The sequence below is a fragment of the Vitis riparia genome, chromosome 17 (genome assembly GCF_004353265.1).
Source record: "Vitis riparia cultivar Riparia Gloire de Montpellier isolate 1030 chromosome 17, EGFV_Vit.rip_1.0, whole genome shotgun sequence".
Taxonomy (NCBI): Eukaryota; Viridiplantae; Streptophyta; class Magnoliopsida; order Vitales; family Vitaceae; genus Vitis; species Vitis riparia.
In genome coordinates this window covers 10,522,018-10,549,262 of record NC_048447.1, presented here as the reverse complement: position 1 = coordinate 10,549,262, position 27,245 = coordinate 10,522,018, and the positions used below count along the sequence as shown (strand labels likewise).

At 38.9% G+C, this 27,245-nt stretch overlaps 2 protein-coding genes across 2 annotated transcripts; both read right to left on the bottom strand.

Annotated features, from left to right (window-relative positions):
* Positions 1-1,993: 1,993 nt before the first annotated feature.
* On the bottom strand, positions 1,994-4,592 carry LOC117934449 (polygalacturonase 1 beta-like protein 3). The gene is made up of 2 exons (XM_034856137.1): positions 4,050-4,592; positions 1,994-3,960 (listed from the first exon to the last, which is right to left on the bottom strand). The coding sequence occupies exons 1-2, from the start codon at positions 4,128-4,130 to the stop codon at positions 2,140-2,142; spliced, it is 1,902 nt and encodes a 633-aa protein (XP_034712028.1). The 5' UTR covers positions 4,131-4,592; the 3' UTR covers positions 1,994-2,139.
* Positions 4,593-5,336: 744 nt separating this feature from the next.
* On the bottom strand, positions 5,337-26,465 carry LOC117904401 (T-complex protein 1 subunit gamma-like). The gene is made up of 13 exons (XM_034816987.1): positions 26,304-26,465; positions 18,830-18,891; positions 17,143-17,215; positions 9,811-9,878; positions 9,446-9,515; positions 8,907-8,975; positions 8,747-8,818; positions 8,267-8,340; positions 7,157-7,819; positions 6,955-7,080; positions 6,669-6,773; positions 5,960-6,034; positions 5,337-5,846 (listed from the first exon to the last, which is right to left on the bottom strand). The coding sequence occupies exons 1-13, from the start codon at positions 26,326-26,328 to the stop codon at positions 5,655-5,657; spliced, it is 1,674 nt and encodes a 557-aa protein (XP_034672878.1). The 5' UTR covers positions 26,329-26,465; the 3' UTR covers positions 5,337-5,654.
* Positions 26,466-27,245: the final 780 nt, after the last annotated feature.

Sequence of the window (27,245 nt, the reverse complement as noted above, 5' to 3'; positions counted from 1 at the left end):
TGCACGCCTCTTCAGTGGTTATGGTCTGAGCGTAGGCCATTGAAAAAGATGGAGATTTTTTTTGGTAACATCAGAAGGGCTCGGCAGCCTCAATGCCCTGCCTATTGATTATTGAATATGACGCTTAACCTCCCTCTGTTGCACGCGGTCTGATGCTTACTTTTACTTTTTTTACTTTCCTTGACTGACGCGGCAGCAGCGTGCGTGAGTGCGTGAGTGCGTGAGTAAGAAAGCTTTGGAGGGCACAGTCCCCTTCAATCTGCATTTCCACTGGGTAACTGGACTCCATGGGCGTCTACAATCTGGATCTGTTTCCACAACTAAGCATTCAGTTCAGTGTTTGAATGATTTTCTTTATTCCATTTGGGTTGGGCCCTAATTCAAATCATTTCAATGGAATATGTAGAATATTGTTGATTGCTAGATGGAATACACGTGGGGTTGGTGGGCAACCTTCTGGAATAAGAATTAAGGCGTGGTGACTTCAGAGTGTGTCTGTAGAATAAGTGGTGAGGGTTTTATGGTTCGAAATGATTAGGAGAGGCAGGAGGTGAGGTTAGATGAGACAGTTGGGACCCTGGGTAGTGGCATTGGATGAAGTGTAAGGGTATCAGGGCGGTTTGGAAGGAGGCTTCTGGGCGGAATTTGTGTCCACAAATTAGATCTTTTTTTCGGTGGCTTAGAGGGTTTTGTTTTGTGTGCTTTGGAATGAGTGGGTGGCGACGCTGGTATGGTATATTCAATCAAATCAAGGCAGGCCTGCTAAGACGAGTTTGTGGCCAAGGCCTTTTCCACAAATAAATATATAAAAGTAGCTCTTCTAAGGCCAAGCCGCCAAGGGTCTGGTTATACCGTTATAGTTACTCTCTTGGTACCTACAAAAAAAGTTACCCATCGGATTTCAATGCCCCAAATATTTTATTCCATATCATTTTTCTAATTTTAAAAACTATCCTAATAATTTGATATTTAACGTGACTAAAAAAAAGTTTCAATATTAAAATTTTTAAATTTAACAATAATTTCATAAAAATTAACCAATTAGATCTTATTACGTGAATTTCAACGTCACCTTAGTATTTTTCTTATTCTAAAACTTAGGATGATAATTTCAAACCCGACGTGAAGGTTGTATTAGAAAATTTTAAATGATAATTTTAAATTTAGTGATTGGCTTAGGAAAAATTTTATGGAAAAAAAAAAGTAAAAATGATGAAAATATATGTTTTAAAGAATGGTTTTAACATAAAAACAAAAATAGATAGAGTAAGATAACTTCTAATATGATTAAAAATATATATATATTGTATTTTTTATTTAATTTTTAAATGATATATTTTAAAAAAATTTCTCTAATTTGGGCATTAGGCCCAAGAAAGAAAGGTACCAAACTACCCTCTTTGATGTGGAAGAACTATATAATTTCTTTTTTCTTTTTTTAAATAGATTGAAATAATATTTTATAAATGTAGCTTTGGGAAGAAAAAAAATATGACTTTGTAATTTTAAACTTAAAACTGTATCTTCTCAATACAGTTTCTTCTTCCTTTTTAAATTAAATTGACACTATATTTTCTTTTATTCAAAATCAATAATTTACTTCATTTTCAAATCATAAATGATAAAAAATGTATTCGAGGAAATTTTAAGTTTATAGGGATTATCTATATTTAACTTAAGAAAGATTAATGAAATTAATTCTATATCTTTGAAACCGGGCTTCACCTCGATATGGTTGGGAACAGAGTTAAAAAATGTTGAATATTTTAATAAAATTATATGGGATAAAGTGTGTACTCTTAAAGTAATAAAGGTTTAATTTGTAGCAAGGGAGGCAGAGTCTTACTTTAATAGTTTAGATTTCCAACTTTCAATTATTTATTAATTTGTGTTATATAACATTATCTTTACGCATTCATTTGTGTTATAAAAGTAATGAACATTTCATTACTAGGGTTCACACTAGATGAGTCTAAATTCCTTCATCATAAGATGGATGGCAACTATAGAAACCTCTTTCGATTTCTCTATTGACTAAAAAAAAGAAGGGAAAGCGGCCCCGTTCAACTTCCAAACCAACAAAAGTAAAAATGGAGAAAAAGTGAAAAAATAAAATAAAAAATGAAAAATAATTTATCATCAATCAGAAGTCGTCCATGTCATGTCATTCTCAAAGATCCAATGGCACACCTCTATGAGCCCAGGGCTGGACCCCAGCGCCACGAAAGCGCCATGGCTCTGACTCCATGCTGACGTGTCAATATGACAGATGGCAACCCCTTTATTCATCTTCTCTTTGCGCTCCACGTCAAGAATGTCCACCTCGTAAACCCTAACCTTGGGAACTGAGTGGCAATAATACAGTAAGTAGGGGTACAGGCTTTGGTGGCATGATACTGATTTAGTCACTTTTCCGCCGTTGATCCCTCTGACTTCCCCCACCATCACCCTCTGCTTTGACCCACGCGTCGTCTCCGTGGTTCTCACCACCACGTCGTGCCCCAGGACCGAGACGGCGAAGTCTATCATGTCCTCGACCGAACCCACGCACCGCTTGGTCTCGCCGCGACTCGGAGCTCTCTCGCACTCGTCCAGCGCATTCGCAATCACGTGCTCCATCGCGGAGTTGTCCCGCGCGTGGAAGATGTCCTTGAGCTCCTGGAGACGAGAGGAGGAAAATGGTAATTTGGACGCGATGACGCGGGGCAAAAACGACCTTTCGGGCATTCTGTCGCGTATGTCTGGCATCACCATAACATTCCCCTCCTTTAACATGGACTCGCGGAAGAATTTGCCCGGCTCGACCCATCTATTTACGGAAATGCCACTCGCGGTAGTCGCAGTAGCAGTAGTGTTGCTACTTGCACGGCTGTATTGAGAGAAGGTTACACCCTTTCTTTCATAGTCTTTGAATGTGTAATTCAAACCGTAGATTTTGAACCCAACCGACGAATCAGTCGACCCTTTTCCGTATTCTTTGAATGTGTCGTTTCCTACGTTGAATGTCCTCCCATAATTCGCGAAATTCACTTCTGCAGAGTTCGAACTCCTGGCATAAGATTGAAATGAATCGTCACCCACATTGGCTCCATCTCTGTAATTTGAGAAGGTATCCGTTGCGGCATTGCCTCCAAGGCTGTAGCTCTTGAAATTGTTATGTGGGTTGTTGGAGGAGTGGCCGTAAGCTTTGAACGAGTCGTTTTGGCCATTGCCTAATTGGCCGTAAGCTGTGAAAGTGGAGCCGATGATGTTGGAGTTGTCGCCGTAGCTGGTGAACTCAGCCGGGACGTTCTTGCCGTTCTTGCCGTAGCTGGTGAAGGATTCGGTGCCGGAGTTGGTGTCATCGGTGTAGGCCGCGAACGTGAGTTTGTGGTTGTTGCCGTTGGGGTCGTACGTGGTGAATTCGAGATGGGGGACGTTGACCAGTGGGTCGTAGTTCGTGAACTCACCGGAGCCGCCGGTGGCGCCTGAGCCGTAGCCGGCGAAGCTCCCGGTGGCGACGTTCCCGTCGCGAGCGTAGCTCGTGAACTCTTCGTGGTGGTCAGTGGAGTCCCCGCTGTACCGCCGGAACGAGCCGCTGGGCATGTTCAACCCGTCGGAGTAATTCTTGAACGAGTCAACACCACCGATTCGCGAGTCGCCATAGTTGGCGAATCCTCTATTGGAGTAAAGAGCGAAGTTAGCGTCCTTGACTTGTTTTTCCGAAGTGGGCGCTGAGTCGAAGACACAGAACAAGTTGGCAGATGAGCAGAAGGATGATAGATGAGAAGACAGAGCGTTTTGGGTGGCGAGTTTGGTGAGAACGGCCGAGTCGACGGCATTGAGTGGGGAAGCTTTTGAGAGAAGAAAAGATGGTTTGGGGAGCTTGTTCGATATCTGTTTGTTCCAATACCGAATCAGGGAAGCTTTCGCCGTAAAGGGGTTGCCACCGGTGGATGACTTTCCTTCAGCGAAACATACCTGCATTCACAGAATCCAAGCAAGAAGATCAGAAGTATGACAAAACAGATAGAAAGCAAAAAAACAAGATGAAGGTTTCGATTCAGTACATTGAAAGATGTGAATGACAAGTACAAGAAGAATACGAAGAGAATGGTAGTGAGCAATGGCGGTGTGCGCATTGTTTCCATGTCTGAGAATCTGAGAGAGAGAGAGATCTGGAAGAAGGGAAGCAGGTAATATAAATAAAGAGAGAAAGAACCACCCCCTCTGAGTCTGTGTTGAGAATAGTACTTTGTTTTTGTTTTACAAGGATTTTGCTTTACAAAGTTGGCTCTTTGTCTCCTCTCTGGTGTTGTGAATTGGCCAAAAAGATTCACAAAATCAAAGGCGTAGCCATCATTTGACAATACCTTCCACTTGACTCCTCTTTCTCCTTTATTCTGCTCTTAATCTTTTTATTTTTTCCACTCATAGTGGATCTTACGTACTCAAACAGGAATGAAGTGAATGATGATTTTAATTCATATGATCATGGGAATCAAGACCATAGAGTAAGTTGTTAATGGGAAGCAAGTGATTCTTGTAAACACAACCACATTATCATGTGCGGAACACAAGATTCAGAGCAGCCAGCACCATTGAACGGGTTCCACTAGGACACCAAAATCGAAGAACCATAGTTGGTGGCAAAAATAATGTAGAAATTTATGGTTTCTTTATAATTTTTGGAGCTTCCTCTGCCACTGCTGCAAACCCAGAGACGCTTCTCTTTTGACCAATCCAATGTGTACCCAAAACATTAAAAACAAAAAAAATAAATAGGGTTGGTTCATCTACTACATATTTTATTGTGCTGATCAGTAATCATTAAAATATGTGATCTTAGTAAGCATAATTTTATAATCTTGTTACATGTGATTTCTTTTTGCTTCACTGTTTACCCACCTAACTCTAAATATTTTGTTGGGTAGTAACACCTTCATCTTTTTGTTTTATATGAATGCTTTTTTCAATGCTGTTTTGGAGGTATTTCTTTTTTCACTCTTATGAAAGCGTCAAGGTTAAATGAGCTTCACCTTGAGCTGTTTGTTTTGTTTTAACTTCAACAGCTCAACTCCAGCTACCGTAAGACAAAAAAAAATAAGAGAGAAAGAAAAAGTAAAAGAACAGGAAAAAGGAAGTGGCAAGTAGGCAAGGAGGCTCCTGTCACAGTTACCCTTTTTCTTTACTCTTGTTTATTGTTCTGACATTTCAATTTTCGTCACGCTTTCATGATTACCAGAGACTTTAATTTTCTATCTATATGTATATATTTTTTTGCTTTATCTCGAAGGTTTGAAATACAAACAAAAAAAGTGTTCAACTTGACTGGATATGCACAGAAGAGGATCAAATTCGAGTGAAATGCCATTTAAGGCACTAGCGATTCATTCATTTCAAGAAGACAGCCAAATCCCCGCATAAAAAAGCTGCCCAAGGAAAGCACATCAAGGTGTTAAAGACTGACAGTGAGCAAGTCCATTTCAAACAGAAAAAACAAAGGAACGATTCTGACTGATCATGAAATATATAGCCAAAATTTCAGACAACTACACCTAAACCAGAACTTGGCAAAAAAATCTGTGAAAAATGACAAAATCGCATCCGACATTTCCACCAACTCCTTTAACAAACTCTGCCCGACATCCCATGTGGTCGAATCATCAAATACTTTACTCCGGAATCATTTGCTCGTTGTCTGCATCTCCTTCTTGCTCAATTGTAGGCTTTGATGGAGCTTGGCCTGCTCCAGGGGCTTGTTTCTTTTTTATTCCACTCACGATGTCGTCGATCCTAAGCAGCATGCAAGCAGCCTCGATGGCGGTCTTAAAGGTCTGTGCCTTCACATTATAAGCATCCCATATCTGGAAAAATATGTATGCAGTATCCAGTTTCACAAATTAAAAACAAAAACAAAAATCCAAATTGTGAAGCAATTAGAAAGTGAATAGGATTATAGGAGAAGAAAATCTCGAACCTTACGCTCCTTCATGTCAGTAATTGCACCAGTACTTCCATCTATTCCGATCCAGGCATTTTCACCATTTGCATGCTAGAGAAAAAGATGGAATAAGAAACATACGAGACAAAAGAGAAATGTGTTAAATTTTTATTTTCCTAAGATGCAGAGAAACAATGCTGAGTTATTGCCTGATCCAAGAAAGCATTATTATTGTTTTCACAACGGGCTATAACACTTAGCTATGACATGAAGAGTGCGTTTGGGAGTGATTCTAAAAAACATTTCTAACACTTAAATAATAAAAAATTTCAAGTATTAGAAAGATTAAAAGTGTTTTATCCCATATTGGAATGATTCTTGTCTTTTTTAGCATGTAATGCTTATGTTGATAGCACACGCTTTTTGCCCCATATGAGAATGATTTTTATAAATAATCAGTTAGCGTTTAAATGTAAAAAAAAAAAAGGTGTTTTTATCATTCATCACATAATAAAAAAAGTGAATTTTTGAAAAATCACCCACCAAATGCTAGCATAAGAATCACTTAAGTGATTCTCTCTACTACATTTTTTAAAATAATTTCAGATTTTGCCAAACATCTAATTTTCCTTGTAAGAAAAATATTTCCAGGCACTAAACGGCATCTTCAGCCCTTGCAAAATCACTCTCAAGCGAACTCAAAAGCTCAAAGAGAAAGGTATAAATAACTAAATACAGCTCTTACCTTTCCCTGCAAAGCAGTCATAGTCCTAATCACATTCACACCACAATTCTGTGCCAAAGTACGTGGAATAGCCTCAAAAGCTATTGCAGCAGCTTCATAAGGCCACTGTTTCACAAACGAGCAGAAAATTACAAATAGGGAAAATTGCATAAAGCATCAGAAAACTGCAGTGCAATAACTAAACAATTTCATAAAACCTTGGTGATTGTCAACCAATATTTATCTTGAAAAATTCAAATGGCAAAACCACATCAAATTTGATACATGAGAAAGAAGCAAAATTTACCTTTTCAATGCCTTCAACAGATGAACTTTTCTGTTTTAGTGTAGCTGAAACAGTTAACTCTGTAGCACCCCCACCAGGAACAAGCTTTGGATTCTTTATCATGTTTCTTGCCACAGACATGGCATCCTGTTAAAAGAAAACAATACTTCAGAACTCCATAGAGTTGATCTATATGTAACAGCAAATTAAATCAAGGAGATACCTGCAAGTTTCTTTCCACTTCATTCAAAAGATCCTTGCTCGCACCTCTAAGAAGAACAGTGCATGCTTTGGGGTCTGTGCACTCATCTATGAAAGCAAAGAACTCATCTCCAATCTTCTTGACCTCAAAAATTCCAGCCCTAGTTCCTACATCAGATTCTTGAAGCTCATCTGGTCTGTTTACAACAACAGCTCCACATGCCTTAGCAATCCTGTTGTTGTCTGTTTTCCTCAATCTTCTGATTGCACTAACTCCAGCTTTACTCAAGTAATGGCATGCCAGGTCACTAAGCCCCTTTTCTGTTATGACCAAATCGGGTTTGAATTTTAGTATTTGCATGCACAGATTCTCAATGTATTCTTCCTCCATTTTCAGGAGAATTCCCCAGTCTTCTTCTCTAACCAACTCTGCATTTGTTTGGTTCTCCCCTTTTTTATATTCAAGGGGGCAATCAAGAAGAATAATACGAGGGTTGATAATCTTTCTTCTCATTTTTCCAGGGGCCACAACATCTTTGTTAATCATAACTCCTTTAAGAACCTTGGAATCTTCCAACTGGCCACCAGGGACTTTCTCAACCTTTATGTACTTCTTAATGTCCACTTCTCGCAATCCTTGACCAAGGTCCACACCAACAGTTGTGGTAGCATCAAGTGCTAAATCCTAGAAGTTTACCAAAGAGAAAACATGTTAAAAAAAATAAAATATAGATATTTTAAATAAATAAAAACATACAATGCTCATATACAATAAATCAATATTGAGAGGCAAGTTAAAGACAACAAAAAGAACATAAATTCCAACAATTTTTTAAGCCAATCAACTTCTTAATAGAAATAAACAATATATAAACATAAAAGCAACAAATAACTGACTTTCCATCCACAAAGATTTTCAACACAAATAACCAAGAAAATTTTCTGGAATAATGGAATGAGCATCCTCCATAAAAAATAGTTAGTTATTGGAATTTGGAAGTAAGAAGTTATACAAAGAAAATCAAATAGACAAAATGCCAGTCATGAAGGATTTGGTATTCCGATGATAAGCAACCAAATGCATATATCTACTTTTAACCAAAAATTTATAAGATATAAAGAAAATACTTACAGCAATTAGATCCCCAAATTGACCAGTAAATTTTGTACCTATACAACTCTTCACCATTCCCAACATTGCAACACCTGCCAAATAAAGTCATACATTATTTCCACAAAAGATGTAGCAAATTTTAAGAACTAAAACAAGAACACTGTACCATTTATTTAAATTACATGCTTTTTAAAAAAAACTAGGACTTCACTTTCAATTTTCTGGGGAAACCAAATATTTTTTTAAAATTGCCTAAAATTTACAAGGATCTACATGTTAGAGAAGCAAAAAAAAGGAATCAGACAAAATACATTAGGCTCCATGCTATCATACAAAGTCAATAATCTCTAGTTTTAACTCAACTCTGAAAAAAAGAACCACATTTCTGGATTCAAAATTATTTCTAATTACCCAGGTAAATAAACGCTACAAAGAGAAATTTTAACTCAAATAAAAAGAAGTGCATAAAATAAGAAGGGAAATATTGTAAAAGCTTACGGTCATTCACATCAACAGGGGTTGCAATCTTGTCAAGCACCGCAATAGCATCCTCAAGAGCTTTATTATAAGCTGCAGAAGTACCTCAATTTTAAATTGATCATAATAAAATTTAAATCACCAATAAATATGAGTACTTTACAACACATTGAGGTGTTACCTCGACATATGACTGTAGGGTGAAAGTCTTTGTCTATGAAAGCTTCCGCGACATGAAGCATCTCACCAGCTTGAACAAATTTTCATTTTAACAATCAGTAACAAATTAAAGGATAACATAATTTGAATTATGTGAAGCAAACAGCTAAATATTCACCAATAACAATTAAAAATAAAAAGCGACAAAATCCCATATGTGAGTGAAAGAACAATCAAATTTGAAATGGGGCCACAAGTTCAGATAAGCTGAATATAGACAAGCAAGAACAAGTAAAATAACAATTTCCTTATCCAACAAGAATACATAAGAAAAAATAAGTATATGTCTAACTGAGATCCTCCAGCATAGAAGTTTCTCCTAAATTTAAATTTAGGATCATGTTTTCATGGTTCATAAACAGATCTGTGAATCTGATTGCAGAGGTCATTCTTTCAATATTTCACATTAATGATATATGCACCCCATCAAAACATGAAACAAGAATAATATAATTCATTGTTATTCGAAAGAATAATTATCTACAAGTTTAAGAGATGTACCAAGAACAATGACTGAAGTAGTTCCATCACCAACTTCTTCATCTTGTGTGCGGCTTAATTCAATCATGGACTGTCAAGTCATATATAAAAAACTCACAACTAAGATGACAGAGTTTTGAGGAACTAAATTGACAGAAGCCCAAAAGAAAAAATTTAAAAGCTAAAAAAATTTAGATGCTTTGATAAGCAATCTAACCAAAATCTAAATAATATTAAATGAAATATATAAGCATACATTGAAAGGTCAATAGAGATTTAAAAAAAAGAACGAGAGAAGAAACATCACAAGACAAAAAATGAAGAACCAATGAGCACAAACAACCATGACCATATCCTTTCCACAATGATGGATACACACACCATACCTTAGCAGCTGGATGAGCAAGATCTAACTCCCGAAGAATACAATTTCCATCATTAGTGACCACAATACCTGACAGCATCCAGAAAAATAGATCAGAAATTGACTAAGTAACTGGGCTTGACAAAAGGTAAGATTTATTATTATAAAACGTTTGGCAGTCAAGAAAATACATGCTAAAAAAGTGTGCATAGTAAGTGATGATATATGAATTAATAATAATGAAGAAAAGGTAGGATAAGAAATTAATCCATTCATAAAAAGTTAGAGATGGCCCTTGTAAAGTACAAGAAGAAAAGAAGGCTCAACCATGTGTAAACAAAGGCAACAAATGCACGCTAGTATGAAGAAGTAACTTGATTAAAGTTGAATAATTAAAAAAAATTAAAATTTAAAACTTTAATGGAAAATACAGCTCTAGATAAAGTCAAAGAGCAAAAAATGATTAGTTTGATTGACCCTAAGTAGTAGGAAAAAAAGGCTTTGTTGAGCCAAGTTGAATATAGCCTTCCCAAAAACTTCCATAATAAGATATTTACAATTGGCCATCTAATTTCACATAGGCAAATCATTTCTGGAGGAAGCAAGGTATGTGATTTAATCATCTTTTTTTTTTTGATAAGTAAGCACAGAATATATTGATAAGAGACCAAAAAGCCACACGTATACAGGGGGTATACAAATTAGCTAAGCCTCTCCACCAAAAAACAACAGAAAACCCACCATCCCTTAATTGGAGGCTATCCACTCCAACGAGCCTATAAGAGACATCGACCTCTCTCCACTATACATTCTCGCCCAACACCATAAATTACAGACAAAAGAATTTTTAAGTTTCTGAATATCTATCATCCCTCCCCTAAAAGCAAGCCTATTTCTTTCCTTCCAAAGGGTCCAAAAAATGTACAACGGTATAGACTTCCATATCTTTTTCCTTTTTTTCCCTACAAAAGGGCCCCTCCAGCTTAACAAGACCTCCTTTACAGTTTCTGGAAAGACCCACTGAACACCAACCAAAGCACATATCATATCCCATAGGACTTTTGCCACTATACAATGTATGAGGATGTGATTTACAGTCTCCTCTTCGCAACCACACAAGAAGCACCGATTAGGGAGGTGCCACCCTCTTTTCTGAAGCCTATCAAGCGTAAGCACCTTACCCCAAGTAGCTTCCCAAGCAAAAAACAGAATTTTTGTTGGGACTTTATCCACCCAAATGTTGTTCTTCGGGAAATTATTAGCCACGGTATTTACCACCAAGTTGTATGCTTCTTTTACTTTAAACTGTCCGTTTCTCCCCCCTTTCCAAAAAACAGCATCCTCTTCTAAAGTAGGCTTGAACCCCCTCAAAAAATGGAGCATATTACCTACCATTTCCAGCTCCCAATCATTGAAACCCCTCACAAATCTTAAATCCCAATCACCATGGCCCACATTCTGGTCCCACAAATCTGCTACTGTGCCATTCCTATTAGCAGCCATCTCATAAAGGTGAGGAAACCTTTGGGACAGCACTGTACAACCGCACCAAGAGTCATTCCAAAAGCTGATTTTGGAACCATTCCCCATATTAAACGCCATGTTTTCCCAACACCAATCTTTTTCCTTCATAATTTCCTTCCAAACCCCTACTCCAAACGCCCCATTAGCCTTTTTGGTCACCCAACCAAGACCCTCTTGCCCGTATTTCGCCAAAAGCACTTGCTTCCACAGATTTTCCTTTTCACAAGCAAACCTCCAAATCCATTTTCCCAACAAAGCCTTGTTTAGCGGGGTTAGCTTCCTTAAACCAAGCCCCCCCTTTTCCTTCTCCGTACACACAACCTCCCACTTAACAAGGTGCACTTTCCTTTCCAAGTTTCCTCCTCCCCAAAGAAAATCCCTTTGCACTTTTTCAAGCCTTCTCGCAACCGACTTTGGCATACGGAAAAGAGACATTTGATACAATGGTATACTAGCCATTGTGCTCTTAATAAGAATAAGTCTCCCGCCTTTGGAGATATATTGACGCTTCCAATGCGCAAGTCTTCTTCTCATCTTCTCTTCCACCCCATCCCACACGGCAACGCTCTTGTTAGGAGCCCCCAAAGGCAACCCTAGATACACCGAAGGCAAAGAGCCCACCTTGCAGCCCAATTCCGCAGCCATCTCCTCCATCTCTTCCACCTCTCCAACCGGGAATATTTCACTTTTATCCAGATTTATCCTTAATCCTGAGGCGGCTTCAAACCAAAATAGAATCCAACCCAAATAAGTTAGGCACTCCTTCTTGGCTTCACAAAAAACTATAGTATCATCCGCAAAAAGTAGATGGGAAACATGCACAGGCTGCCCTCCTCCTCCTTGGATCCTACATCCCGACAAAAACCCCCCTTCAACAGCCCTCCTAATCAGATTGCTCAACACCTCCATCCCCATCACAAAAAGGTAAGGGGAAAGGGGATCTCCTTGCCTCAACCCCTTAGAACTAGGAAAGAACCCAGCCGACACACCATTCACCAACACCGAAAACTTGGCTGTGGATATGCAACTCCACATCCAACCCATCCACTTTGGACCGAACCCCATCTTTCTCATGACTTTCATCAAAAATTGCCAATTTAAACTGTCGTAGGCTTTCTCTATGTCCAGCTTACAGATAAGACCTCTCTCTCCCCTTTTTTGCCATGCATCAATTACTTCATTTGCAATTAAGGAGGCATCAAGGATCTGCCTCCCCATTACAAAAGCATTCTGATCAGTTGATACCACTCTCCCTATCACTTTTTTGAGTCTATTGGCTAACACCTTGGCCAAGAGTTTGTACAGCCCCCCAAGAGACTGATTGGCCTAAAATCCGCAAGATCCTCTGCCCCCCCCTTCTTGGGAATCAAAACCAGAAACGAATTGTTGATGCTCTTGATGAAGGCCCCTTGCTCATAGAACTCTTTGAAAAATTCCAGCACCTCCTCTTTAACCAGGCCCCAGCATCTTTGCCAAAAAGCCATAGTAAAGTCGTCCGGTCCCGGGGCTTTGTCCCCATTCATCTCCAACAGGGCACTATGGATTTCCACCTCTGAGAAGGGGTACTCCAAGTTCTCTGCCTCTTGCTGATTTAGATGCTCTAACTGAAGCATTTCAATATCCGCCTTCCAATCTGAGTTTTCCATAAGTAAATGTTGGAAAGCATTCACAACCCCTTCTCTCACATCCTTCTCCTCAGTCATCCATACCCCATTTATCTTAATTCTGTCCATATGATTGAATCTACGATGGGCAGCCACCATACGATGGAAGTAGCCTGTATTTTTGTCCCCTTCCCTTAGCCATAATTCTCTGGAATGCTGCCTCCAGTGAGTTTCCTCCAATGAGACCCACTTAGCAAAACTGTCCTTTGCTTCCTTTTTTGATATTGTTTCCTCCTCTGATAGTCTTCTCTCACATTCCACCTTGTCCCAATGATCCACTAATTGAAGGGCAGCAGCTTTATTATCTTCCAATCTCCCAAACACTTCCCTATTCCACACTTTAAGCTTTTGCTTCACTGCCTTCATTTTTGTAGCCAGCCTATAACTGGCACTGCCTCTCACCTCCACTCCCTGCCACCAGCTATGGATTAACTCTTGAAACCCTTCAACATTAAGCCACATGTTCTCGAATCTGAACGGAGAAGGCCCTCTTCTCACAGTTCCACCCTCCAGCACCACCGGAAAATGGTCCGACACAGGCCTAGACAACCTTTTTTGAGTCACGCTACTGAATTGATCTAGCCAACTAGAAGAAACCAAGAATCTATCCAACCTGGCCCAATACAGATTATTAGGCCCCCCACTCCACGTATAATCTCCTCCTTGCATCGGGAGATCGATCAGCCCTAGCTCATCTATAACCTGAGCAAATTTCCTCATTGCTGCAGAAATTCTCCCTTGTCTATTCCTCTCATTTTGAGAAAGAATAACGTTAAAGTCCCCCCCTACACACCAGGGTTCTTCCCATAATCCTCTAATAGCCCCTAACTCATCCCACATACAGTCCCTTTCATTTTTGGTAAACGGACCATACACCCCCGTGAACACCCAGACAACTCCATCATCCACCTTCCTAAAACGACAAGAGATAGAGAATTGTCCCTCCTCCCACTCCAACAGCTCCAGCAGCCTTTTATCCCAACAGACCAGAATGCCTCCTGCCGAACCACACGCATCCAAAGCCCTCCAATCCAAGAATCTCCCCACTCCTATACTTCTAACCACCCACTCAGTCATCAATTGAATTTTCGTTTCCTGTAAACAGAATAAATCTACTTTCTGACTTTTCACAACGGCTTTAATTAATTTCCTTTTAGAGCTATCATTAGCTCCCCTCACATTCCAACACATAATTTTAAGCTTCATTTACTTCTACAATTTGACACCCTCTGTCCTGTGAAGGACTACTCTGCTTGCTCCCTCCCTCATAATTTATTGAGCATTCCAGCCTTTTCAACTCCCTTTCAAATTTTGTCTTCTCTAAAACACCTCTACTGTATATCTTTTCTCTTCTTTTTCTAATTTTTGCCAGGAAATTCAAGATCTCCTTCTCCAACCCTTCTGTCGAGAAGCCCAAAAACTGGCTAAATTTGGCCAGATTGCAATCCTCCCATCCATTCTCCCTTTCCTCTCTAGCTTCTTGAGTCACAGCCAACTGTGATCCTCTCTCCCACTCCTTGTCGTTATTATTCACAATGTTGACTTCGATCAAATCCCAGCTCCCACCTCCATTATCCACAGATTTACCCCTACTCAGCGGGGTATCATTTTGAATCTCCTCACAAGCAACCCCAGAATGATCGTAAAACTCCCCCTCCGGAGCCCGATCAAAAGGAAGAGAGGAAAAAGAAGAATACCCCGAGGCCCTAACCCCCCTTTGAATCTGAATAGACCCATACCTCGATTCCTCTTCAATTAAAGCCCGATCAGTCATTGAATGAGACGGTGCCATTTGCTGCTTCCCTCCGTCTTCCATCTCCCTTACTTTGACAAAATCATCTTCTCTATTTCTTCCCTCACTGTACTCGTCCCGCGCCCATAGAGAAGCCCTCTCTAACTTACCATTTCTGCTCTCAGGCTGGGACGGGCTTAAATAATCCCCCACCAGACCATTATTTCCAGCCATATCTGGGTTTGCATCAGCCCACCAACCTGGCTTAGAATAGGATGGCCCAATCCCAGGCCCATCCTTCTCAATCACCACCCCTTTTAGCTTTAGCCCTTTTAGATGGCTCACTATCATTTTTTCCCCTCCTTGGGCCTTAGGAAATAGCGGACCCTCATCAGGCCCAGCCCCATCAGACGCCACCCCATGCCGATTTGGAAGAGGGCTGGACCCATTGGACTCCTTCCTGCCCACAGACGGGCCTGACTGAAGAAGCCCATCCTCCTGACCCAGATCCGCAGGAGACGGGGCTCCAGACCCTACTCTGGCCCGCTTGCCAGTCCTATCCCCACCCACTCCTCTGACTTGCCCATCAGTCGCGTCAGCAGGCAGCAGCAGCGTCTCGGGCCTTGCACTGTCCAACTCACCAACGCGCGGGGTAGCGCGTGCCGCAGCTTCACCCCTGACCTCCTCGCTGTGTTTTCCTTTCATACGGCTGCCCGACATCACCTTCCTCATCTCCGGCCTCACTTCCCACCAGAGAATAAGGGAATAACACACCTCCTCCACCATTATGTCTAATCTGCTCGGCAAGCTTCCATTCCTTCTCTTGACACGGATGCGAGCCCATTCCAGTTCCGCCATCTTCTCCGTCTTGGAATCCATTGCTACGAAACCTCCACACTCGTCCCCCACTTTCCGCAAGATGGACGGAACCCATAATGAAACTGGAAGCCCTAGGATCTTTACCCATACTTCCTTCCTGCTCCCACCTTCATCCTCACATCCACACCTAGGACTCCATCGTTCCAGCCCTAACTGGACACCTCCCACCCGCCTGCTTCCAGAGGACAGAACACGATCGGCTTCCCCCTCAAACTGGAACTCCAAGAGAATCCTGCCCTTTTCCATCCTTGCCAGCCCTAGCTTGCCATGCAACCCCCAGGACCTCGCCATCACCCATCCTAGTCTCTCCATGTCCATTCCATTCTCTGAGTTAGAATTCCAGCTACCTACAAGGCAATGTTCCAGTTTACGCAGATTCCCCCTAATCTCTTCTTCTCTGACTTCCACTCTTATCACTTCCCCCTCCCTGCCATTCGCCCCCTTTACCATATCTGCAAACGACTGCCCCATACTCGCTTTCAACATGCCCCTTTCCTCCTGCTTGTTCTCCTTTTTGCCATTGCTTCCTACCACCTTCTTTAACATCTCCGCCATAAGGTTCCACCCCCCTCTCTCGCCTCTCCCTTTTGGAATAAAGATATTGAAGCTTCTCTTTTCCTGTTCAACCACCCCTAATTTAATGAAAGCCCCTGCTTTGTTCTCATCCCGCACCATGGAATAGGCTCTCCCATTCTCCCTCCAACCTCTTTCCCATTTTCCTTTATCCTCTGCCTTAATACACTGGTTCAAGCTGTCCAGTAGTATTTCTACACTCAACAGCCCCAAACGGACCCATGAAGAAACCCCTCCCTTGCTTTCCTCAATAACGATTTGGGTTTTGCCCTGTTTCTCCTCCACCCCGATCTCGAAAGTCTTTGACTCCACCCCAAAACTCCCCTCTTTCCTTCTTCTCCTTCTTCGCTTTCCTTCGCGAAACCCTCCCTCATCGCCCTCGCTCTCTCGCTCGCTCTCTCGCTCCATCATAACATTAGTTTTCTGCTTTTTAGATTTTCAACATGTGATTTAATCATCTTTTAATCCACTGCTCCTTCACCTTAACTTCTAAAGCCCAATATGTTTCAGGTAGCTAGGCATTGTTTGTGCATGTCAATCCTTGGATAAAAAAATTTTCTCCTCATACTAGGCTTGGGACTAGAGAGCAAAGGTTTTACAGAGAATGATTCCTTCTACTCTTGGTTCTGTTATTTGGAGGGAAGAATAGGACATTGGAAATCATCCAATTCTCTTTAGATAGAATTGTAAAGAGACTGACAAACTATATGCAGATCTTGGTATCAAACCAATTCAGTTTTCATTTCTGTTTTCGTTGGTTTGACCTTTTTGGATAACTACTGCTTCATTGTTTGTAAAGTCATTTTGTGTTCAACCACATGTTACACATATCCTCATTTTAATACTGAAAACATTGTTACTTATCTTTTTTTTTTTTTTTTCTATTTTTTGATGGATAAAGTGTTACTTATCAAATTAATGAACCCTAGGTTCATTTCCAACAGAACTGAAAACATCTACTTATCAACTGAAATCAAACCACCTCCTCCAGCATCAAGTAACATCTTCAACATGGATCTTGGACCCAAGGTTGTGCGGATTATGTCAGCCACAGCCTGCAATGAAATAGATAGAGAATGTCAATATGGTTCGAACTCAAATTTAGCCTTTTGATATTGTTCAATACGATTTTTTTTCTTTGTTAAAAACATAATAGAACTCAATAATTTGACATCAGGAGAACAATAACAATGCATGCGAAAACAATAGTGGTAATCCTGTGTGATAAGAAAGGCTGGATGATTTGGCATGCTGATTTCTCAGGGATTTCTCTGTCAAATCAGCTTTTATTTTCATTTAAGTTGAAGACTACATTCAGCGAGCATGAAAAAAAAATGTGTGGAAGTTGATGTCAAAACAAGTTCCAGCTGACATTAACATCTGCAAATGCAAGAAGGAGCTAACCTCAAAATGCAGATGCTACTCAACTTCAGAAGAATACATGATTCACTTTTTCCATGTAAATGATTTAACCAGGCATGTATAGCAACATTTTCATTCCAACTATCAATATTGTGGGCAAGTTGAGTCATTATTCACCCTCTTTCAATGTTGAGGGTCATAACCAGTTTTTGTATGTTTTCCCTGCAAGTGGGTTGCAGCCTTATGTCTTGTGATTCTTAGAAGATCTATTTTGCCTATGTGTCACATTCACATGGATGTTTACAATTGAGGTGTTAACATTCTAACTAGGTCAAGCATTTCTTTTGTCCAGCCTCTGATTTTTTATTTTATTTTTATATCAGAAACAACAAATGAGTTAAATTAAGGATAAAGAAATACAAATTAAGGATAAGCAATCCTCCCAAAATACAACAAACTAATCAAAAAGTAAGCTGAAGCATCCAAAATACTGAGTAAACCTATATAATAGTAAAGTACCACATGGGAATATACAAAGAAAAACTCATAACTCTAGTATTTGAATAATTTCCAAGCAACCCCTCCTTGCTAACCCACAGCTTTCGAACTACACACTGAAAACCAATCAAGCTGGACCACATTAAGGGGAATGCCCTTAAATGCTATAGTGCAAGAAGCCCAAAAGGAGGCAAAGAAATGAATGATATACCAATCTAGCATCCAAAATGAACTCATCAAATTGCTATAGCCATAGAAGTAGAAATATCAAGAGACAAAAGACAAGTACATAATTGCAACATTAAAACATAAAAAGACTTGCATTAGTACATAATGCATGCATGTAATTTCAAATTTTACCACAGAGAAAGTCCCTAACTGGATCCTATCACCCCCTTCCAATGTTAGCATATGCATGCACACTTGAGAAATCCATTCCCTTTGTGGGATGCCACTGATGAATTGAGCTAATGCAAGAAATACATACAACAGGATCCACATTAAGGGACCACAGAACAACCTTGCAACATCCCAACAAAAAACAATATTCCATAATACAATGGAAAGAGCAAAGAATAAATGTCACATCAAAAGGAGTTGCAGACTAGATTAGGTATTAAATCAAGATAAGAAAACATTTCTCCTTAAAATAGGCCACAAGAACAAATTTATGTGAAGAAATAACAAATTTTCTAAATACAAGGATCCATCAGACAAGAATGGAAATATGAGAAATAAAAAAACTGACAAGAGACTTCAGAATGAACGCATTTTATTAATAGGTAGTAACACACTGAACCAAATCTAACCTTTGACGCTTGGATATTGGCATGCTGGACCTTACTTCCTGATTCGCGAGTCAAAGAATCCTCTGCAAATTTTAAATTACACCAAGCAATTAGAGAGATCATGTATTTCTAAAGTAATTGTTGAGTACACTTGCATTAACAGAAATCCCAATGAGTGACTACCAAACCTCCACATCACATATTGCTCACATGTGTAAGTTTGCATGAGGTCAAACCTATGGTTCATTGCCCGCATAATGATGATATCTTTTGATGATACTACATCCTCTAATTAAGTAAGATATTCTTTGTCAAAAAGTGAGAAGAAAATGCAAAAAAGGGCAGCTAAATTCTCATCACGTCAGTTTTGGCTAATTTGACCTCCGGTTCAAACACCATCAAAGGACACCATGAATGACCATACATGTTCCATGAATCTAGATATTCTCAAACTCCCATGTGTCAACCATGGGCACCAAGGCACATGACATTCCATTTTGTACCCCAAAAACAAATATTAAAGCTGCAAATATTTTAAAAAATCACTGATTTTACATGAGGATGAGGTACCTTGTCCTTAAAAAATACTAATTTCCTAAGAAGCCATAGTGTCGAAGATTTAGGAGTTAGTTACGAATAAGAGATTTAGGAGTTAGTTCAAAAAAAAAAAAAACTCGCATTCCTATTTTGTAGGGATAAGATCTGGTTGCTATTTTTCTAATTGCTCTCTTTCATCAGATCCAGTTAGTTTTGGGTTTGTTAGGTCATTAGGTTGTCAAGTCTTTTATGGGGTTGTTGTTCCCTATTTATCTATAATTTCTCAATTCTCAGAATCAATGAATTTCAATTCCCAAAAGCTCACATAGTATTAGAGCTTGATCTTTGGGTCCTAATCAGAAAATTTTCAGATGGAAAAAACCACCATGACTGGAGCCACCAGATTGGCCACTTTTGGAAGGGATATGAACAACACTCAAACTATTTCCTCAGCACCATTCCAATAATTTGATTATGCCAATTTGAATTCCTCTCTACAATTAATCATTCACAAATTGAATGTTAAGAATTACCAAGGATGGGCCCAGTGAATAAAACTAGTGATGGACAGCAAAGGGAAACTTGGCCATTTAACCGGTGAAGTAACGAGACCAGCAACAAATGATCCGACTTTGAAAACATGGAGGTCTGAAAATTCCATGGTGATTTCTTAGCTCATCGATTTTATGGAACCAACAATCGGGAAACCTTATATGTTTTTATTGACAGCCAAAAAAGTCTAGGATACCATTCACAACACCTATTCAGATCTAGAAAATTCTTCATAGCTATTTCAGTTAAAAATGAAGCTCTCACAGTCCAAACAAGGAGATTGAGAAGTGACCATTTAACACAATGAGATGATGACTTTGTGGCAAGCGTTGGGTTTGTGTTATGATAAGGAATGGGACTGCCCTAATGACAGTGTGAGATACATGAAACGAATAGAAAATGACAGAGTCTATGCATTTCTGGTGGGACTTAACAAGGATCCAGACGAGATCAGAGGTTGGATTTTAGGTAAAAAAACCACTATCATTCTCTAAGGTACAAAGGGAGAAAACTTAATGGAACGTGATGCTAAATGGAGAACCACAGCCAAATACTGATACAAAAGGTTCTGCACTTGTATCAAAGGGACTTGACCAAGATGGAGATCAAAGAAACACAAAAAAAGCCTTAGTGCAATCACTGCAAAGGGGTATGGCACACTTGCGAGACCTACTAGAAATTGCACCGGAAGCCTTAAAACTGGAAAAAAGAAGCCAAGTGGAGATGGCCAAGGTTTCTAGGTTTCCAATACTAATCAAGGGTAACAAGCTACTTTGGAAATGTTTCCTTTCACTGAGGATCAGCTAGAACACCTATATAAGCTGCTTCAGTCTTCCTCTTTCAATGTAAACTCTAACCCATCTCCCTCTTGTTCATTAGCCCAGAAAGGCCACTGCCTCACAGCCACTTTTGCTAGTGTTAATTCCACTTCTTGTCATCCTTGGATCATCGATACCGGTGCAATTGATCACATGACAGACTGGATCTTCCAATTTGTTTTCTTCTTACAAAACTTATGCAAGGAATCAAAAAATTAAAATAGTTGATTGATCCCTTTTGGCTATTGCTAGAAAAGGATCCATAGTTCTTTCAGAAGCACCAGCACCTGTGGCAACCCCTATTTCAGAAATACCCATGCCAAACCCAAAAATGTATCCTTCCAGACAAGAATGGGTTTGGAATCTTGTAGATTCTACTAGCAAAGAAGGTATTCTTATATCAAGGAAAGATTATACCTGCATGATCCTCAGATCAGGAACAATCTCAATGTGTATGCTGATTGTTTCATCTGAGAGACCATCTAAGTAAAGGCAAATAGGGGCAAGAAGGCTTTCTACCGGATTAGGTATTGGTTGACCAAAAGAAAGAAGAAGTAGGTTCCTATCGAGACCTATCTATCTTGTAAGAATATTGTATTGAAAACTTGACCGCATCTAGTAATTTTTTCCACCATGCTAGGAGATTTCCAGTGAAGCCTAACAGTAGCAGATTGGCTACTGCTACAGGATGACGTCCAACTTAAACATAGGTGTTAGTGGCTACCAACTTATTTGCCAAAACAACTTCAACTTCCCCACCATTGAGGTCATTACTTTAGGAAGGCCTAGGACAACCATGGAAGTAAATAGGTTAAATACTAAAGGAATGGACAGTTGACTATTATGCCATCAGAAAATCACATAGAACCTGAAATGTGTGAGAAACCAAGAAAAAAATTAAATGAGTTCATTGTCTATTCAAGGAAGAACCCTGATCAAAGGAGAAAGAAGTCCACTTTGCAGCAGCACCAAGAGCCTAACCCTAGAACAGATCCGATTTCTGTTAATCCTCCAAATAAATCTGTGTTTGAGTCCAATTCTTCCAATTCCCAAATTGAGTGTATTAATGATTTAGATGTTCCAATTGCTCGTAGAAATGGTACTAGGCAATGTACTAAACATCCTTTGTCCAACTTTATGTCCTATGAAAAATTGTCTCATTTTCTTCTTACATTCACTTCACAACTTTCTATCATAAACATTCCTAAAAATATTCAGGATGCTCTTAATGTTTCTGAATAGAAGGAAGTTGTTCTTGAAGAGATGGGAGCCCTTGAGAAGAACAAGACATGGGAAGTAGTGAGTTTGCATGAAGGAAAGTCCATGGTTGCAACTAGGTCTTTACAGTGAAATACAATTCTAACAACTCTCTAGATAGATGTGAAGCTCTACTAGTCGCATAGGGATTCACTCAAACATATGGTATTGACTATTCAGAAAATTTCACTCCAACAGCCAACCTAAACACATTAAGAGTGCTCTTATTAATTGCTGCAAATCTGGATTGACTATTACAATAGTTGGATGTGAAAAAATACATTTCTCAATGGGGATTTGGAATGGAAGACGAAGTGTATATGGACACTCCTCCGAGCTTCACCGAAAGATTCGGATCAAAGGTGTACAAGCTAAGAAAGTCATTATAGGGACTCAAACAATCACCTAAGGCATGGTTTGATAAATTCACTTAGTCCGTAAAGAAACAAGGTTACACTCAAGGGCAAACTAATCACACCTTGTTCATGAAGTTCTCACCCAAAGAGAAGATAACCATGTTGATTGTCTATGTAGACGATATCATTCTCATTGGCGATAACTTGCTTGAGACAAAAAGGTTAAAGAAGGTTCTAGCTTCCGAATTTGAGATTAAGGACTTGGAGTCATTGAGGTCCTTTCTTGGAATGGAAGTTGGACATGCCAAGAAAGGTATCATCGTCTCACAAAAAAAGTACGTTCTTGATCTCCAAAAAGAAACCGGTATGAGTAGTTGCACATTGGTTGACACTCCTATCGAATATAGCTAGAAGCTAGGAAAAAAAAACAAAGGAACACATGTAGATACAACGCGATAAGAGAAGTTGGTTGGCAAACTGATACACCTATCACACACTTGACTAGACATAGCCTTTGCAGTAAACTTAGTGAACCATTTCATGCACTCTCAGCACGGAAAACACCTTCCGGTTGTCTATAGGATCATAAGGTACTTGAAGAGTACTCTAGGAAAAGAATTATTTTTCAAGAAGAATGAGCAACGAGAGAGTTAAAGCTTATATTGATGTCGATTAGGCCGAATAATCACTAATAAAAGAACTACCTTCGAGTACCGTATGTTTGCATGGGGTAACCCGATTACTTGGAGAAGCAAGAAGCAAAGTGTGGTGGCACAAAGTAACGCTAAAGTAGAGTTCAAAGATATGGCATATGGGATTTGCAAGACGTTATGGGTGAAACATGTCCTATAAGAACTAAGGAGGCCCAATACTCTTCCTATGAAATTGTAGAGTGACAACAATGAACATGCAATCTAGTACAACATGACAAAGCAAATAGATGATAGGCATTTCATAAAAGGGAAACTTGAGGCTGGTGCTATATGCTTGTCATTTGTTCTTATAATGCAACAGATAGCATACATCCTAGCCAAGGGACACCTAAGGCCTAACTTCAAGTTTATTGTCAACAAGTTGGGAATGATAGACATATTGAGGGAGAGAGTCAAACATTTAGGAGTTAGATAAGAATCAAATATTAATGAGTTAGTTAGGAAAGAAATTCGAATTCTTATTTTGAAGGGATAAGATCTAGTTGTTATTTTTTTTAGTGTTCTATTTCATCAAATCCAATTAGTTCTAGGTTGGTTAAATAGTTGTTTTACTTTTACCTATGAATTAAATATTACTAAAAAAAGATAACACCAAATTCTGAAAACAATTTCATTCTTGTTAATGTTGACAACCCTTCCAAGTACAATGCATGAAGGTTAGAAACCTCAATAGAGGTCAATCTTAGAGTCAACCCACAAGAGGAGTTTTCAGTATTTGCCTAAATATTGAAGTTGTAAGTGAAGAAGTGTAGAACAAAACAAAAACAATAGTCACTTAATAAAAGTTCACATAAATACAATCTAGATGTTTGTCATGGTACATAACATGAAACTTGAATTTCATTTAAGCTTAATAATAATTATGGAGCCTTCTTTTTTTTAGTGTTTGTGATTTAGGTATTCACATATGTCAATCTAGATGATCACCCTAGGGTGACTCACTTCCTTTTTCTTCTTCAGGTGAATAAAGTATTGTGCATTTTAAACTTCCTCCAACTTATCTAGTGACAAATTCAATGCATCATGGTGATGTCAGCCCCATCAAACAACTCCAGGTCTATCCACCACAAGAAAAACTTGCAGTGCTATTTAATGCTCAGTACAAGTTACTTAGGGTGATTAACCATTGATCTTCTAGCTAACCACCCCCTTCCAACCTCCTGCTATAACCTCTTGTTTACATCCATCTAAGGCTGGCAACAGGATGGATTATTTGGGGAGCTGAGCCTGCCCCTAATGGAACATATATGGGAAGGGAAGGTGAAATCAGGGGTGAGACAGGTTTGAGGATTTTTCTTTTTATTTTTATTTTTTTAACCCAACTTGGTTTGGGGCAGGAAATGGTATTCGGCCCATCCAGCCTGATTACACCATAATTTACTAAATTTTCCTCTATGTGTATATATTTATGAAATCGGCATCCTATAAATCCCAGAAATCCCTCATTTCAACCCTAGCTAGCCATCTTCTTCTTTCTTACTTCTGCTGGTTGTTTTGTGCAACCACAGCTTCTTCATGTTGCAATTTCACTCTTAAATCTACAAGTTTCAAAGTATATTGATCTTTCCTTCAAAGATTTCCCTGCATTCTCAAAAAGGGGCCTTTATGTCTAATGTCAACAAATGAAATTTTTGGTGAAGTCAAACTATTTTTCTCTTTGTTTCAGCAGCAGAATAGTCTAAAGCTCTTTAACTACTGCTTCCCTGTGCTATTGCTGCAGTGCTCTATGCAAATCTGGGGTATATTACTTATTTGGCAACAATTTTCAGGTCAAGGCTTCATTTGCATCTTGTTGAAGCATCTCCAACCCCCAACTCCCCTCCAATTTCTTTGATCTAGGAGCAATTTCTAGTGGTGTAATTGACTCGGCAATGTAAAATCCAAAAGCAACATTGGACCTAGAGCAGCATATGGCAACAAAAAAGGTGGCTCAGCCATCAAACATGCTTGTTATTTATTAAAATAGGTATGAAGTTCAGGGTTGGCATGGCCACTAGGGTGCCAGCTGAACTCAACCAACCCCCAACTATTTTGGATTATCCACATGAATCCCATTCATTTTTTTTCCACTTTATTTGAGATCTTATCTTCTTTCTATCTATAAAAAAATAAAAAATAAAAAATAAATAAAAAATAAAAAAAACACATAATATCTTCTCTCAAAATCATAGGCCCAATCTCAAATCTCTCTTGACCTATCCTAGTCCTAAATTCTAATGAAATCTTAAGTTCAAACCACATCAGAGCCTAAAAAGTAGTAATAGGACCTCATTCCACACGAGCAAGAAACCTTATTGTCTCACTGGACTTACCTCTTCTTGTGAACTTTGAATTTTTTGCAGAGCTCATTGCAAGCAAGAAACCAACCTTATTGCCTTACAGGACTTGCCTCTGTTAATAAACTATTTTCGAGCCCTGCTCCCCATAAGACCCTCATTTTTCTATTTCAATCAGCCACATTCTTGCTACTCATCCATCTCAACATTCTCAACTCATCTATACTTGTTTCATGTTCCCATTGTTTATCAACCTCACATCATTCTGCACCATAATTCATGGTTATATTCAAGTCATATTAGAAGTTCTTCCTTCAATATGACCAGTATGTGTTGACACACAACAGTCCATAATCATCACTCTGCATCATTTTCCCCTGTCTAAAGTTAATAAGATCATCATATTATCTCTCCCTTAACGGATAATCCAAACAAGAAAATTGAAAACAGCCTGTTAGCCTTACCCATCATTCCTACTCCTGAATTTACTAAAGCTCTGTTTGCCTCACTGAAAAAATTGAGCAGAAGGAAATGAAAGGAAAATGCTAAAAACAAGTTCAATAAATTTGAAGCCATTTTTCTTACTTTACCCTCGTTATTCCCGAGACCCAAACCCACCCCAAATAAAATCTTGTTTTTAATTTGTAATTGTCTACCGTGGAATTGGCGTGCACATAATTTAAACTGGATTCCAATTCCATTCCTATATAAAACCCACCAAAAATGTGGGCTCAAAAATTCCAAAAACCAATTTCTGAGGAACTAAACAAACCCTAAACTCATCCTAACCTTCCCAGATTCAACCAATCTCGGCCACGCCTGACAGTGGATAGTCGGACAGTACCGAGGAAACCGAAAATGAGATCCGAATCTGATTCCAATTATCCAACCATTTATGTTGAGACTACCGTACGATGCACACATATAAAAACTCTTCTAAGTTCAGTAACACTTGATGCTCAGATTGTGAAGAAATGGGGACTCACTGAGAACCAGCACTGGCGCTTGCATGACTGGAGATTGTGGAAAACCCTAATGGCGTCGAGAAGATGCTTTACAGCTTCTGCGTGAAAGGTCTTCGGAATAGTTTGGGAGGGAAAATGGAGTGAAGTCTGGAGCCTCCGTCGTACTGAAGTGCGTCTCGTAAACCCTAGAATCTTCCTATTATAATTAAAATTTTAATAACGTTAACCAAAAGCAATGTCTAGGTCACGTGCATTTGCACGTGATATACCCCACTGTTGTTGGGCTTGGATTTTAATTTCTCCCCACTCGGCCCAGTTTTGAAAATACTTAAGTTAATACCAAATCCAATATGATCCATTAAGATTTAAACAAGGTATGTATCACGGGTAATGGAGATGTGATTTAGGATTTCATCTAGCAAGTAGCAATAGCCTTGCTTGACCCAAATTTTTTTTCAAAAAGAAAATCTTACGTATGTCCCAAGTCAAATTTCTAAAATTACACTAACACTTCTTTGATTGACCATCGTATGATACAATGACCCATTTTGACTGATATTGACCAACCCTGAAGATTGACTATTGGTTGACTGATAGTATTATTGTTAAAGAATTAAAAAAATACCTAATATATCCTCTAAATGTTGATTTATTTATCTTAGCCTATCTTACACTAAAATATGGAGAAATGAATATTTGATAAATTAATAATCTCACTTAAAATGATAAAATCTTATGATCCCAAGTCGGGTCAATGTATTAAATTAATAACCTCATTAAATACATAAAATAACAATGTTTTTAAAAATAAATATAAATTAATGATGATATATATATATCATCGCATATTTGAAACATTTTTATCTTTTAAAAAATTAAGTTATGACACCATATCTTATTTTTAAAGTCTTTTATTTTTTACAATTAATAATAGTTTTTTATTATGTAGAATCTTTTCAGTTT